General features: G+C 34.8%; 3 protein-coding genes across 4 annotated transcripts; 2 read left to right on the top strand and 1 right to left on the bottom strand.

The window, feature by feature from the left end:
* Positions 1-1,052: 1,052 nt before the first annotated feature.
* Positions 1,053-4,844, bottom strand: LOC110816183 (Polymerase/histidinol phosphatase-like protein). Its single transcript, XM_022044250.2, has 5 exons — positions 4,279-4,844; positions 3,062-3,186; positions 2,509-2,820; positions 2,235-2,404; positions 1,053-1,632 (listed from the first exon to the last, which is right to left on the bottom strand). Exons 1-5 carry the CDS (start codon positions 4,696-4,698, stop codon positions 1,217-1,219), a joined length of 1,443 nt encoding a protein of 480 aa, XP_021899942.2. The 5' UTR covers positions 4,699-4,844; the 3' UTR covers positions 1,053-1,216.
* Positions 4,845-5,440: 596 nt separating this feature from the next.
* Positions 5,441-11,388, top strand: LOC110816202 (RNA methyltransferase family protein). The gene is made up of 3 exons (XM_022044278.2): positions 5,441-6,253; positions 10,331-10,576; positions 11,001-11,388. Exons 1-3 carry the CDS (start codon positions 5,546-5,548, stop codon positions 11,130-11,132), a joined length of 1,086 nt encoding a protein of 361 aa, XP_021899970.1. The 5' UTR covers positions 5,441-5,545; the 3' UTR covers positions 11,133-11,388.
* Positions 11,389-12,035: 647 nt separating this feature from the next.
* On the top strand, positions 12,036-16,319 carry LOC110816190 (cAMP-regulated phosphoprotein 19-related protein). 2 transcript variants are annotated; one of them, XM_022044265.2, is made up of 7 exons: positions 12,036-12,177; positions 14,100-14,223; positions 14,378-14,440; positions 14,521-14,568; positions 14,662-14,715; positions 15,931-15,988; positions 16,100-16,319. In XM_022044265.2, the coding sequence occupies exons 2-7, from the start codon at positions 14,131-14,133 to the stop codon at positions 16,141-16,143; spliced, it is 360 nt and encodes a 119-aa protein (XP_021899957.1). In that variant the 5' UTR covers positions 12,036-12,177; positions 14,100-14,130; the 3' UTR covers positions 16,144-16,319. The 2 variants fall into 2 exon arrangements, with proteins under 2 accessions (XP_021899957.1, XP_021899956.1); XM_022044264.2 differs by having other exon boundaries at positions 12,037-12,177; positions 14,062-14,223.
* The last annotated feature ends 420 nt before the right edge of the window (positions 16,320-16,739 follow it).

Below are 16,739 nucleotides of genomic sequence, written 5' to 3'. Positions count from 1 at the left end.
AATTTATCACTATTTAAAAGATAAATATAAATTAAATTTTTTAAAAGATAAATTTCTATTAATAATATAATTTTTAAAAAATAAATATGTTTTAAATATAATTAAAAATAAATATTATTTAAATTCAAATTAATAAATAAAATAATTTATAATTTTTACATTAATTTTTAAAATTTTACCTTAATATAAAAATTATAATCACCAAATTTATTTTGTTTGAACACTTCTTTCTAATATTTTTTATTCGATATTTACATTTTAAAGCACTTCTTCAATTGTTGATACACTTTTTACCAACATCCGATTATTTATGTACTTTTCATGATATCTTTAATTATTTAATGTATTTTTCATCAAAATTCCTTAGAACATTTCTTTTTAATTTCCATCATTTTCAACCACATCCTACAAATCAAAAGATTGTAAATATGTTTGCATTTTCACACGGGATAATTGATAATTTTCTTTTGTAAAAATGAGAGGTGAAACCAAGAAAAAAGTATTTGATATTATATTTGATATATGAAACTTTTTTATTTTCTTTATATATATGTATAAATATATTTTTTCTTATAGACTTATAATCAAGAAATGCTCTTATACCATTTGTTGGAATTTTTGTAAAATGAAAAAAACTTAAATTTTCTTTGACTTTACACACTCCAAAATTAAAAACTTAAAGTGTCTTTAAATAAGTTTATATCAAATTTAAATTTTTTAAAAATAATTTACTACTATTAAAAAAATAAAAATAAATCAAAATTTTTAAAAGATAAACTTTCATTAATAATATAATTTTTTTAAAATAAATATGTTTTCCATCTAATTAAAAATAAATTTTATTTAAATTTAAACTAATAAATAAAATAATTTATAATTTTTATATTAATTTTTAACAATTTTAAAAAAATTCCATTAATTTCTTCGGAGTGAATTCCAAAAATAACTCTAAAGTATTTGCACAGGAAAGTTAACAAAAGAATACTCAAATAATTCGAATGATAAAATTCAGTTCTGAAGCTGGATGGAAACAAGAAAGAATAAGTGGTAAATGAGTAGAATAGAGAGACATAAAATTATAAAGATAATGCCGAAAGTCGTAAAAGGGCCAAAAAAATGATGATTTTTCTTTCTTGTTTCAGCATTTATAAATTCGAATTCAAGCATCATTACCCCATAAAATTGGCAGAGAGCAATATCAATTTTAGATGATAAACTATTTACTCTCTATCCATACATGTTCACCAGGAGGATTGATGGGAACATCAGAAAGCTTTAACCTAATCGCCTCAAACTCAACCTTCTCCCTTTCTTCATTTGTCAACCACGATAACAAGCAATGATCAATCAAGTCCTTTCCACAACTTGGAGGAAAACCCGCCTTCCGAATCTTTGCACATCCAAATCTCACAACATTTTCAAGGTTTGATGCAGAGGGTTCTTCTGCATATTGATCCAAGATGTTCCTGATTGCACCACACCAGATCGGTCGTGCTGCCTTGAGGAAATCATGCAAAACCAGTACAGGAAGCTGCACACTTCCAAGTTCTGATTCACCATGCCCGCCTCTCCCATGATAATCTGATCCACCAAGCTTTAGAAGGCCATAAGTATCTGCCAAATCACTGTATACTGCAAAAACATATTAGTTCAAAAAAGAAGCGCTAGATGATGAAGACAACCAAAGATATGAGTGAAATTAATCAGTAATGGTAGAGCAGTTTCAACACCAAAATTCCACTTATTCTTGGGTAGGCAAAGTAAGATATTGATAACTCCATATCAACTGAATGTTATCTCTAGATCATCATATATATGATTACTACGATTTCCACCATGGATACTTCTCTTAGCAATAAGTAAAACCTTCCTCAGAAAATACCAATCACATTATTAGACTAGTTTGGACAGCAAACTAAAAGTTAAATTTTCAGTGCCAAAAACTTCTATCAAGTTAAATGTGAAAAAACAGAACCAAAATGGCAATACCCACATAAAAAGAAATAGACTTTAGTTCTGCTATGAAGAACTGAAAAAAATAATCTCCTTTTTCATGTCATATCTGATACACAACGTCCAGAACAAAACTGTGTAGGTCAAGGGTGGGACAATTTTCAAGCATATATACAACTTATCCGTTTAAGGTTTAGAGAAAGACAATGAGGTTTCTGCGTGCGGACAGTAGAATAGATTTCCATAGTTTGAAATCCAACTGGACCAATTGAGGGAGATACCTGCCAGTCTTCCATCACTTCTGTAGACCTCCATTCCATGAAGACCTGCTTCTTTCAAACTCCTAATAATAGGAACAGGATTCTTTAATGCCCAAGGATGAGCCAGCACAGCCAGACCCCCTGTTTCACATATAAGATGCACTGCTTCCTCTGCCAGAGGCTCACTTCCCCTGTGAATGAGCATACAACATTTTTCCAGCCATCACATTTCGATAAGAAATCTTCATTTAATGAGAATCAAGAAAAAGGCATCATTAAGAACTCGAAATGTTACGTGCAATAAGCAGGTCCACCATCATAGAGATATCTAGAGAAAGCTTGTTTCAGATTCTCCACATAACCTGCTTCGACCAGAGCTCGAGCCACATGCAGTCTCCCAGGAGCAACTCCCTTGCCGGCAATCCTGGTAATATGCTCCCACTTAATAGGTAATTTGAGCTTATTCAGCTTGAACACCATGTCTTTTGCACGAAGGAATCGTCCATCCCTTATGTTAGCCAACAACTTCTCCAATTCTCCATACCTTGTAGGGCCACAGCTGCTATAGTATGCAAGAATGTGCACTGGTTCCTCATATGTAGACTCCCTATTTCCCAGTCAAATAATAAAAAATCAGATGCATTCAAAAGTTTAGAAGGAAGAAGAAATTATCTCTTTTCCTTCACACTCATCTTAATTTGCAAATCATAATGACAGTTTTGAAAAAGGTATCTATTTAAAGTTGATAAACAGCATCTCATCTACAAGTACTTGGACATATCTAACGTATCAATGTCAACAAGAAACAAACCCCATAAAAATGATGATCGTAGAAATGTAAAATACACCTTGGGGAGTATATTGTGCTGATTTCAACACCTGGAATAATCTTCATGTTGAACCTACGAGCTGCCTCCATGGCCTCTGGGATGCCAGACATTGTGTCATGGTCAGTCAGAGCAAGAACCTTTACCTATTTAGAACAGATTCAGCTAATTAAAACCTGAACACAGGATTTCTAATGGAGCTTTAGCATGTAAGAACTGTCAAAATCATAATCAATGCTCAAGAATTCGGCAAGAGTAAACAGTGTCACTAACATTATTAATAGCTCATGATAATATAAACCTTCTCTCAACTATGTTTTTTGAAGTTTCCCTTCCGCTTTATAAATAGATGTCATCATTTAAAATTAAAGAGGAAAGAGTTAAAAAAACATTTGTCAAGTTAATAAGATAGGCACTAACCATTTATGCACCTAAACATCATCTGCATCTTACTCTCATCAGGTTTAAACAACCAGTTTTTTGTCTTTCTCCATCCTTGTTGCGACAATAAGCACCTTAGTTCTCAATTCACTTTCCTCCAATCCACATTCTTACAACAGTTAACAAGACCCATACCATAGAATTTGACTGAACAATAATATGCATTGAAAAAATATAGCAACACAAAGACATTTCTATCTCATGATAATAATAATTGGTAAACAACTGACTCCAATAGGCAATATCCTGAAAAGCAACAAAGCTGCTTCCTTAATCGGTATCCTGAAGCTAGCAAGATTTGTTATCCACAAAATAACTTCTGGATTGACTGCGACCAAAGTCGCAGATAGTTTATCCAGAGAACCAAAGCCTCCATGGTAACTTTAGCGCAAGAGTAATGGAAGACATTTCTCATTCTTCTTAACTTTGAGTCAGACTAAAACAAAATATTTTTCAAATTTATAGAGTATGCACTGTAGTTAAGTGTCCTTGACACTCAAAATGTAAATAAAAATAACTTCTATGAACATATATGTAGATAGGAATATAAGTCCCACCTCCAAATTTCTCTAAACATACATGGATATAGAAAATAAAACTACAAATCTTTCCAAACGCAAAAGCAAGCTTCATATGTTTACATCCCCATAATGTTAAAACCACACCAAACTAGCATAAGCTCTACAAAATTTATTGCTATCACTAAGCAAAAACACTAAAAACCAAACCTCATTTGAAGAAAAGCAAATGGAGAAAGAAAAGCAAAACATCATAAACCAATCCACATCTTCACTTACCCCTTGAGCATGAGCTCTTTCCACAAGCTTTGTAGGGGTCAAGAACCCATCACTGAATTTCGTATGCGCATGCCATTCAAAGACCATTTTCTCCTCTCCCTTACCAACGTTCTTCTGCACCCCAAAATCATCCACCGAAGACGAGTTGCTCTTCGAATCCAAATACACCCATTCGCTCACAGATTTGAAAGCCAGGGTCTGCTCCAGAGTCATCTTCGCTCTACTACCTCCACGCTTCTTCTTCTTTTTCTTCTTCCTCTTGTCTTTCGCTTTTCGGGGACTTGGGTTTTCCTTATTGTTTCCGAAATTGAGATTACTGTTGTTATTATTGTTGTTGGTGGTGTGAAGAACACCACCGTCGACGCCAACCATGGCGGGTTTTTCTGGTTTGGGTTGTATTGGGGATGGAGGAAGGAGCATTTACTTAGACCCAGACGAGAGAAAAGGGAGAAGAAGACGGAAATGGGAATAGTGACTGATGGGTTTAATAACGGGGTGGTAAGAGAAGAAACAAATAGGTATTTAGACTATTAGGATAAGAACAGAGAATCGTACAGGTGAAGCTATGATATGATGGATATGGTATGATGAGATTAGGGTCAGAAGAATGGTGTTGTTGAGAATTAAGCAAGGTTTGATGGGCGTCCTCTCCTAGTCCCTGACATTGATTTGGTTTTGTACCGAGATCTTGTTTACTCAGTGTTTCAGATTTTTACTCTTATACCCACAAATTTCCGTAGGACTGACTTTTGTAAGGTGTAGACTACAAGGTGATAATGTAAAATAATGTTCTTATAATAATAATAGAAAATTTTACACAATTTTATCTTATCTTAAAAAGGAAAAAACTTAAATTTATTTCTTATTTTGGAGAAATTTTAAGACTTCAATATTTTACATTCTATTCAAAGTTTTATTTTTGAATTTCTTCAGCATACAAAATTGAACAATAAATACTCCAAATTTTACTCTCAAAATATTTTTGAAAAGAATTAAATTAGTAAATAAGTCTTTTTTACAATTGCCAAATAGGAAATGATGGAAGTAATAAGTATTAAGAAAAAAATATAAAAATAAAATGTAAAATATACTAATTAAAAAAAATTTAAAAAAAAAAAAAAAAAAAAACCCACGTTTACAAAGTTAAAAGTACAAAAAATGTGAAAGTAAATGAAAGTTGGAGGCCACTGCGAGGTAGCTTTTCTGGTTGACTACGGAGGGAGACGAAAGATTTTCAATTCCCTCTGGCTTCCGTGATTTTCTATCCATGAAACTGGCTTTCCCTGTCATCCGTTTACCTTCTCTTCGTTACTGTTCCAATCTCTGCGCTCCCATTTCTTCATCTTCTCTTCTATCTTCCCCACCCGCTGCCCAGAAATCCCTCCAGATCCCACTATTTCTGAGACCCTCTACGTTCTCAGCTACTCTATCGGACTTCACAAAGTGGCATGACTGGGCCAGGAATCTGGCCTCCTCCGTTGGGTCTTCCTTTGTTGATTCCGACGACGGACCCGACTCCACTCTGTTGTGCAGAGAGCTCAGGTGGTTCATTGAAGACGCCATTGAAGACCACTCACTCGTACTCCAATTGGGTGCCCAGAAGAATCTCAAGAATTTGAGATTAAGAACATCTTTGGACGGGCTTTACGCTCTGTGGAGGCAGAGGATTGAAGAGAGGAGACCCTTTCAGTACATTGTTGGGTGCGAGCATTGGAGGGATTTGGTGTTGGCCGTGCAAGAAGGTGTTTTGATTCCCAGACCAGAAACAGAGATGATTGTTGATTTGGTGGGTGATTTGGTTGCGAGAGATGGGGGATTTAGAGAAGGGTTGTGGGCTGATTTGGGGACTGGCAGTGGTGCCATTGCCATTGGTATTGGGAGGATTTTGGGTGCTCATGGCAGAGTGATTGCCACGGATTTAAGTTATGTGGCGGTGGCAGTGGCTCAATTCAATTTGCAGAGGTATGGTCTGCAGGTTGGTGAAATCATCTTTGTTACTTTGCTTTTTTTTAGTACTTTGTTTTTTGATGGAACATGGAACTGTTGGCTTTGCAGTGGGAAATTTCGTAGTTAGAAGTTTGATGTGTTTGAGTATCCGAAATTTTTATTTTGTAGACTTATTTGAATTGGATAGTAATATATGAATATCCAACAGTGGTTCGCAAAGCAATAATTCTTTCTAATGGAAATAGGGAAATGTCCGAACTCAATACTTTTGTTGGTTCTACAAGCCTTGAAAGTGCCCTCTGGTTGTTTTTATGAATGATTCTTGAGCTGATCCCTTTTGGTATCTCCTTGTAAGTATGTTAAACATCACCAGGGTTGGAAAAGAACTTACACTTAATTCTAATCTAGTTTTGTTGTGGCTGTACTTGTTTTTTTGTTTAGAATTCTTGTTATATAGCTCAGAGGTTAGAATGGATTATGAGGGGCTTCTTGTGGTCTGATAATCTAGGACAAGAATATTTTAGTGGAACGAGCAGGACATAAAAGGCAACGAGAAAGATTAACGATTGAGAGAAATGGGTGGTCAGGAAGAGAATTGCATTTCCTGTTTTCTTCAATTCAGTTCCTACTTCTTAAATATCCAAAGGTCAAAGTTCTTGCTGGTAGCCTAAGAGTATCTAGTGTCAGAAAGCAACTCAGCTGGCAGAAAGTGTTACAGTGCAGAAAATAATAGAGCGTGGGATTCATGGAAGCAGCAAAAGGAAGGAGTTTGAGTCTATTAGGAAGTTGCTTTCCTTAAGGAACTAATAAGAGATAGAATTATTTAAAGATTTACATGAATTATTTAGATTTAGATTAGGAAATTGGGACTAGAACTAGGATTAGGATTCCTAGAATTATAATTACATTTAGATTAGGACTTGCAATAAAACTAGAACTATGATTCCTAGAATTATAAGAGGGATCTAATTCAGATAGCTTCTCAATAAGTACATTTATTATCATAAATAAAGTCATCAAGCTATTAATTTAAAGAGTTTATCTCTGAAAAATCGGAGGTTCTCTTAGACAAAACTCACCATAGATTGGCAGGGCTGGAAAACTGGGAGCAAGCAGCTTACCTGCTCTAGGATTTTACGCTACTGGGCCCTTGACCAAATCTAAAGCCCGAGACCCTATCCAATTGGTATCAGAGGCGGTGATCATGGAGGACTTCAAAAGTTTCCAACAACAATTTGAGACGTCATGAAGCAATATCAGGAGGATCGTACCTGCATCAGAAGAGATGCAGCATGAGCTTGCTGCTTAAGTTGAAAGCTTATCTCTTGGATTCCTCAGCTACAAGGAGGGAGACTGTCGACACCACTGGCTTAACAAAAAGAAAAGATAAGAACTTAGCTGATTCCAGCAATAATACTGAAGGGGGAAGTATGAGTGCAATTCCCAAGGTCAGATTTTCTTAGATCTGATGACTCCGTTGATCCATTGGATTGATTAATAGGTGCGAGCACTTCCTATGACACCAAAGGCAGCTGAAAGAAGACAAGATGAGCTTAGCCTCTTTCCACCTGGAAGATGATGCCCAACTGTTGTTCCTAAAGTCGGAGAGAGATTGATCAGAGCTTTCTTAAGAAGAATTTAAATCCCACTGTAATCTTAGATTCGCTCCCCTTCTCCCCTCCCTCCCACCGACCCCCCCACCCAATAAAAAAACTGATTAGATTGAAGCAGGAGGAGGAGGGAACGGTTGCCGAGTACCAGCAACATTTCGAGCAGCTTTCAATGCATAGATCCTCCCTCACTCCTGAGCAAGAAGTTGAGATCTTTGTTAGTGCTCTCCAAAAATATACCATTGTTGAGCTTGAGCTATAACAACCACTTGACATTACTACTACTAAGCATTTGGCCAGACACTATGAGAGAAAGGCAAATCAAAGGAAACCAAAGGACAACAGCAACAGACGAGTATGTAACCTGCCGTTTATCAAGAAATTGAGCAGGAACGAGATGGAAGACAGGAGGAAGAAGGGTCTTTGTTTCAACTGTGATGAATCGTTTGTTGCAAGGCATATGTTAGAAAGCTATTCTGGTTGGAATTTGAGAATGATGAAGTAAGATATGAGGAGGATGCAAGGGACGAGAAAACATCCCACTGTGGTGCTTGCAGACAAGCTTCAATTCGAGGAGGTGAGAAATGTTACAACACAAAAAATAATAGCATGTGGGACCTATGGAAGCAGCAGAAAGGAGTTTGAGTCTAGTAGGAAATTGGTTTCTTTAAGGAACTACGAAGAGTTAGGATTATTTAAAGATTTATATTAATTATTTACATTCAGATCAGGAAATTGGAACGAAACTAGGATTTGGATTCCTAAAGTTTGATTTAGATTAGGACTTGGAATGAAACATGAACTGTGATTCCTATAATTTAATAGAGTATAATTCAATTAGCTTCCTTGCACACATTTATTACCATAAATAAAATCATCAAGCTATTAATCCAAAATGTTTCTCTCTAAAAGATCGAAGGCTCTCTTAGACGAGCCTCACCATAGGCCGGCAAGGCAGAAAACTAGGAATCAAGCAGCTTGCTTGCGGCAAGGCAGAAAACTGGGAAGCAAGCAGCTTGCTTCCTCCAGGATTGCACACTAGCGCTCTGTGACCAGATCCAAAGCCTAGGACCTATCACAAAGGCAAAGTCCTAGTGACCTCGAAGATGGTATGCATTCTAATTGTGGCACAGTGTATGGTTAAAAAATTTAGTAGATGCTAAATTTAGGTTTGAAGGGGTTAGGACTTCTATCAGACCACTTTTAGGTTCATTATTTAGTTCATGAGTAATATAAGGAATGCAGTTTTGCTTCATTGGTTTTTATCTTTCTCTATATGAAGAGATCTAGGATTCAAATCCTTTTTCTAGTTACAACAAGAATATTAATACACATGTTACATACTCCTAAAGATATGAGTTAATATATTAGAAAAGGTAATTAGTAAGTTCCAAGAAAGATAACACTGTCTCATGGCTCTTACCCTTCATTTTCTGAAATAAAGTTTGTTAGAACATAATTCTTCACTTTCTTTCCCTAACTTTCTTCTTTCACAATCTCTGGGGTCCTACTCTATCCAATTGCTTAACTTGCCCCCATTGTTCTTAAATCTAGTTCTCTAATATTATAGATCCAGAACAAGAATCAAAACAAAACCAAGCAAACCCACCCCACGAACTGGTCTGGAAAATTGAGGACAGAAGGAATATTGGGGTGTTAGTTGGAAAAATAGGTGTCACAAGTTCCAAAATAGAGCAAGAAACATATCTTTACCTGAAGTAGAATCTCAATGATGCGAGTTATTGGACTTTTGCCTAACAACAGCTGCCACTGGAGCATCACTCCAATAATGTATGATAACAGCTGTGCTATCCTTTTTTTATAGACAACTGCACTATCCTCATCAAATAGAATCGTCTGTCTTGATCATATTGGCACCAGTTATTCACTACTGTGAAGAAGTGAACATGCAAGAAATGGATGCACCCACAGGCAGCTGGTGTTTGGAGCATCTTTCGATTTGATCGTGGACAAACATTTAGGTTCAAGTCTCTCTTCCCCCACATTGTTCCTCATTAAAAAACATGCTGTCTGTATATCATTGGCTTCTGTGATTGTTCAAATGGCGGAATGAGGTTGAAAACAAGGCTGTGAGACAAAATTGAGCTGTTGATGCAGGCTTTCATCTACATTATTTGAATGAAATAATGAAAAAGAAGTGGCAGTCTTTACTCTTCGAAAGATGAATTTAGCAAGGGTGGATACCCAAATGTATATGCAAATTTAGAATCCTTAAGATGGACTTCACTGTGAACATGTGTTTTGTGCATCAAAAAGATGGTAGAAGTGCAGATAATTCTTAAGAGTGTATCTTAAGGAAGTTATCATGTCCAATCTTCAATTTATTTAGAGTTTGTCTACCTCATAGTATCACTCCTGTTTTCTTTTTTTCTCCTGATTTGGGTTGAAATATTCTTGTTCTTTTCTTCATTGCTAGATTTCTTAAATTTCTTGTTTTCTATTGAATATTTGCTGAACTTAATCCTGCAAATCAGGATATTGTAGAGGTGCGGCAAGGATCTTGGTTTGAACCACTGAAGGATGTAGAAGGAAAACTTGTGGGTATTGTGAGTAACCCACCATATATACCTAGCGAAGATATATCTGGGCTACAAGCCGAAGTTGGTAGACATGAGCCGAGTCTTGCATTGGATGGTGGTACAAGTGGCATGGATAGCCTTCTCCATCTCAGCAATGGGGCTGCACTGATGTTGAAACCTGGTGGATTTTTTGTTTTTGAGGTATGGATTTATTATTTCTAGCCAGGTATAGATCCTTTATAATCTTCAAGTCTATGACATAAATTTACCCTCTTCTTGTTTCACTTGTCCTTTGGATGCTTTAACACAATTACCGATCTATCATCTTAAATTGCAAAAGTGAAAACCTAAAACACAAACTGGATAGAACTTAGCAACACTTGAACTGTTTACTTTTTTCCTAAGGAATGAAGATCTGGTTCCTAATATTTGAAGGAGCATTGGAGATTTTAACAAAAACTAATTTTTTGAATGGGAGATTTTAACAAAAAACTTAAGAGATAGTGTATGAAAGAATCAATTCTTTCCTTTGATATATAGTTTCTTTGCAGGCATTGTTATTTTGTATCAGAATAAAATCGGATACTTCCATTTACATTTTCTTCTTCTCACCTTCATGCTGCAGACAAATGGAGAAAAGCAGTGCGAGTTCCTATTGAATTACCTGACAAATACTGCTCATGGCTGCTTCTGCAATGTTAATGTAGTATCTGATTTTGCTGGTATTCGACGATTTGTGACAGGATTTCGGAGATGATTACGAGTAGGAGAGTTGTACACAAAAGTTGGCCATGGTAAAAAATGATGGAATTCCGGAAAGAAAATTTAGTAGATTGTCGGATTGTATACTGTATAGCAACAGCTCTAGTTGGTGGTCATTGATTTTAGTAATCTATAAATTAAAAGGGTCAAAATGAATGTTGATATAAACTATTATTGTGAAGAATATATTCCATTCGCCTCAGAAGAAAAAAAAGAATAAGAATGTAATACCATATATATTTGACTTGCTTTCTTTTTACAGTGAAGAGATTTGAATCCTATATTTTAATCCTTAAAAAATAAGTCTGGAAATAAATTTTATTTCTTCCAAATATATCCGTAATAGAAAATAAAAAACTATAGGTTAATTAATTTTTGTCAACATTTCATGGTGGAAAAAAAAAACAAGTTAATTAGGCAGTTTATCTAATTTTTCATTAATTATATATATGATAAAATGGGCAAATTTCACTTTAATAAAATTGTATTTCAATATTTTTACATTTAATACCTCTAAACTAATAATTTTTTATTAAAGAAAAATATTATTGTGTTCAATTATTTTACATACTACCCTTAGTTTTCTAGAATGTATGTGTGTTTCACATATATAAAATTAATAAATTATAATAAATAACTGAAAATATTAAAAGCTTAATAGCTAATAATTAGATAGAAATAGATTTAAAAAATTATATTTTGATTACATATTTTTGAATATTAAAAAGTCAAAATTCAGTATTTTATACCCAAAAAAAAAAAAAAAATTGTGAAAGAAATTTGGGGAAGAAAATAACATGTAATAAATGGTAAGGGCAATTTGGGAAAAAAATCAACTCGTCGGATCTTATCGACAACGGTAATGTGCAATTTCAGGTCTTAAGCAATCAATCATCCACGCAACCAGTCAAAGAATCGCACGACGCAAATCTCACTCGTCCTACGAAACGGCATCAATTACCACCGTATCTCCCTCCCTTTCGTTCTTATTCACATTTCTCTCTTTCACGAGCTCTCGTTCTCCTTTGCTCCAGTGAAAGGTATACGATTTATTTGGTCGCAACATGTTATTGGCGCTGTTTTCTTTTTCTTCTCCGAGTAAAATTGATTCTTTCTGTTGTTTGCGATCTGTTATAGGGATTGAATTACATCATATAATTCCGTTTATTTACGATAAATCTTGCAATAAATCGGCCTTGTGTTTTTTCTTGACTGTTACAATCCGATTTGTGATGATGGTTTGGTTGTTGAGACTGTAATCTTTCGTGTATATTTTCATTTATTTTATCTGAGACCTTGATTTTTTGATGTGTGTTGATTAGCTTATGAGGGGATCATTAATTTGCACGCTTAATGGTAGGATTTACTTTAATGGTTTTACTTCGTAGAAATTTATGAGTTGCTTCTGTGGGGAGATTCTACTTGTCTTTGTTATTAATGAATACCAGCTGATGTTTGGATCTAAGTTGCAGATAATTTATTGCTTTAACTGCTCTAGAACTTATGCAAAATAAGGAAGCAAGGATCTTGTTGTCGGTTTTTTTTTTGCAATTTTGGGATGTATTAAACGGTGATTTCTTTCACGTGCTTTGTTGGTTCCACTAGCACTCATTTCTGCTTAGTGGCACAACCTAGGCTCAAAAGTATCCTTTAGGTTCCTCAAGGCTTGGCCAGTTTGAATTAACCACAGTGTCTGAACAAAGGCCTCAATCTAGGCAAAGGGTGCTTGCTTGATGTGAGGGCACCTTCCCAAAATAAATTACTATTTCCATTAGCACTCATTTCTGCTTAGTGGCACAACCTAGGCTCAAAAGTATCCTTTAGGTTCCTCAAGGCTTGGCCAGTTTGAATTAACCACAGTGTCTGAACAAAGGCCTCAATCTAGGCAAAGGGTGCTTGCTTGATGTGAGGGCACCTTCCCAAAATAAATTACTATTTCCATTAATGAATTTTACCGCGACACTCATTCATGATGATGCATGAATTTGTAACCTGAAATTGTGTACGAGCTCTTTTTTTCTCTTTGGTTTGTTAATTTTGGAAATCAATACGCATTGTTGCATTGTTGTTTACCTTCTCAAGTGATTTAGAGTTTTTGCAAATGCCTATGCTTTATTTTCAGATGTTCTCCTAGGTTTGTTTTCTCTGTAATTGATAATTTGACTATTCTAATTGCTTGAAATGTCTGGGATTGTCTGTGTTGAATTTTTGACATCAACTTTAACTTCCCATGAGTTGCTCCAAAATAGGTGTCCTTTTGATAACTAACTGAAGAACATTGTTCCTATGCCAGTCTTATGAAATTTTAACAAGGTCTTGGTGAATTATCATGTTATGCTTTGGAAATGGAGTGAAAACTCACTCTTCTTAATATGATCCTCTTATTTAAAAAATTTGTTAATTGATTTGATAGATTTCTGGTGTGTCCTTCATCTTTTGTAATATGTATGGGGATAGAATGTTAACCTCAGATTTCCCATGTTGATGTACTACGTTAGCTCGTGTTTAAAACATTTTTTTGACATATTTCAAGTACACTTCTTATCTCGACATTCATTGGGGGATAGAATGCTATACATTTCTTTTCTAGCCATTTGTAACATGAATTTTGAAGAAAGATTATGGAACTCATGAGTGTTTGGAAAATTAGATGATGTCTGTTGCAGTTTCAGACTCTTGTTTGCTATGTAAATGCTAATATTTATTTCTTTGATTTTATTTTTGAATAAGTTATCCCCTTGAATTTGCTTCCAGTTTTAGCTTTTAATGCTTTTATGAGGGCAGTTATATGTGTCATGCTTAGAACTTTCTATATAAGTGTTCAGTTCCTTATTGATTATATTCTGAAAATATACTATCAGTTTGTCTTGGCTTCTTACTTTGTTGATTGATAATCCATTCATGAGTTACAATATTTCTTGCAGTTTATTAACTAGCTGGAATAATTGGTATTCCATTATAGTTGCAGTCTTGTTGGCTAGTGTAAAGATATCATGTCAGGTGTGGAGGATGTCAAAGGGCATGAGCAAGTTGAAGGAAATGTCACTGAGGAGTCTCAAAAATCCATGCCATCATCTCAAGAGGAGGTTTGCTTCTTATCCTTTTCCTTAAGGGCTCCCTTGAAAAAAAGCTTTTGAGTTTTTACTATTGAACTGCTTAAGCTCATAAGTTAGATTCTGGGAAGATAATCTTCATCTTCGAGATTTGTACATAGTCACATATCTTTAATGATTTTTGTAGGAAGCAGTTATAAAGAAAAAATATGGAGGAATTGTGCCCAAGAAACCACCCCTCATTTCTAAGGTATTATTGAGCTCTCAATGAAATATTGAAGGGATGTCTTTTTGTGCTTTGTTAATATAAACCTCTGGTTTTTATGACAGGACCACGAGCGTGCTTACTTTGACTCTGCTGATTGGGCTCTTGGAAAGGTACTTTCATTTTATTCCATCTACACTTTCTGAAGCTTTACAATCTTGCAAATTAGTTGTTTGATGTTCTATAATACCTCTTGATGATGACAGCAAGGTGTTGAGAAGCCGAAAGGACCGCTTGAAGCCCTTCGGCCAAAGTTACAGGTATGAAATAATTTTCCTTTGCTGGATGCAACATAAAGATTTGACTGAGGGCTACGTAAGCATATCTTGCTTGGACCCATAAATAGAAATAGGATTATTGTTGATGTTGCTAATAAAATCTCTTCCTGCTGAATAGTATAAACTTCCTAAGTTCTTGACTATTGATACTGGATTTCAGCATCCCTTGAAAGCCATGATCTTGTTCTTGTCATCTGAAATGTGGTTCTTTAGTGATTTACATTGCATAACATGCAAACCAAACTAAAGTACATGTAGAGAAAGAAATCATGGAACTGCTGTTATTTCTCTCTTTAATTCCTAGCTTTGCAACAAGCAGTAACAAGGAGAAATGGAAATGATATTGAAGACGAAACTAGAAAGTTTCATATCTACAATGTTGGAGATTTTTGTCTATTAATTTTTAAATTTTGGGTGCTTCTAGAATCTAAATGCTTTACATACTTCGACCTTAACTGTTTCTGAACCATTATGTTTATTATATTTTAAAAATATGAATTTAAGATTTTTTTATTATTACAAATCTTCCACATATTTTTGCACATATAAGCTGACATATGTCACTATATAAGAACCCTTTTGAATGCTCCTAAAAAACTGGTACACCTTTGAATGATATCTATTAAAGGGTATGATGTAATGTGTACCCTCTGCTACCAAGTACCGAAGGAAATGCCAAACCATATTTTCATACCCATACCACGCACAATTATGAACCTGGTTAGCAGTGGTCTTGACTGTCACTTTATTACTATTTGTTTTTTGAGAATCCTGTGAGCATTACCTAGTTTTGATGGTTATATGAGAATGGATCCGTAGATGCCCTACAATATTAGAAAGCATTGAAGAAGTCATTTCTATTTAAAGGATGCAATATTATTTTTTTTATGGTTGAATGCGTCTAAGCTTTTTTCTTTTTGAAGTAACGTGGATAAAGTCTTAAATCATAATTTGCATACAGTCTGACCTGAATTCGGTTTTGGGTGCACTAGTTTGTCTTCCACTTTCCTATTTGTTGTGGAGTAAATGCATTTCATCAGAGAACTACCTTTGTCATGTTATTGAAGTGTATAAAATTGGATTAAATGCATTTTGGAGTAAATGCATTTCACTAGAGAACTACCTTTGTCATGTTATTGAAGTGTATAAAATTGGATTGTTCATGACTTTTTATCCTTTGTGCTTCCTATGTTTCAGCCCACACAACAACAAACACGTTATCGGAAATCTCCTTATGCTCCAGCTGATGGTGAAGGTACTCTTGTTTAGACTCAATTAATTCTTCTGTTCACTTCTATATATTTATCTCTATGCTTTCATTTGTGGGAATGGAAAGGTAATTACCTATTTGCTTGTGATTTAATAGAAGGAGGAGCTGCTCAGCCAGAGGAAGGTTCTGCAAATGAATGAGAGAGTGGTTCTTGATGTTCTGATCTTGTGAGAACTCCTGATTATTATTCTGATACCTATATAGGTAATGAGTAATTTTCGGTTGTTCAAGAGAATAAATATGGTGAACATATTTTGTTATTAGCTGAAAAAGGAACAAAGGACAATGTTTATGCAATTGAGACTTGGAACTAAAATGTCTTACTACTGCGATTTTTTTTCCCGCAATATGGTATGGCATTGTTCATTTTAAAAGTGAACAACATAGCCATTGAAAAGAAAACTAAAATAGAAGTGCAACTTTTAACTTTTTTTTTTTTAATACAGTTTGCTCTTTTTTAGAGTGGAATTTTTTGGGTTTGGCAAGAAAATCAAACAGTTCTTTTGTTTACCCTGAATCTGGAAGGCCCATTTTTTTCTTTTCCTTTTATAGCAGTTTAATGTTTGTGAATACCTACTGTGCCCTTGTTGAAATTACACTTGAAATAGCATTTTCCAATCTAGCAGGAGATTAGTTTCCTGATTGTGTATCGTGGTTAAATAAAACAAGGATGCTAGATCTAGAAACATTTCTTCTGAATAAATGGGGGAAGAAATCTTACAGTTTTGCTCATTAA

This window comes from Carica papaya, chromosome 6 (genome assembly GCF_054855325.1).
Source record: "Carica papaya isolate Zhongbai chromosome 6, ASM5485532v1, whole genome shotgun sequence".
Classification (NCBI taxonomy): Eukaryota; Viridiplantae; Streptophyta; class Magnoliopsida; order Brassicales; family Caricaceae; genus Carica; species Carica papaya.
Note: the sequence above shows the minus strand (reverse complement) of the source record. Positions and strands in the feature narration are given on the sequence as shown.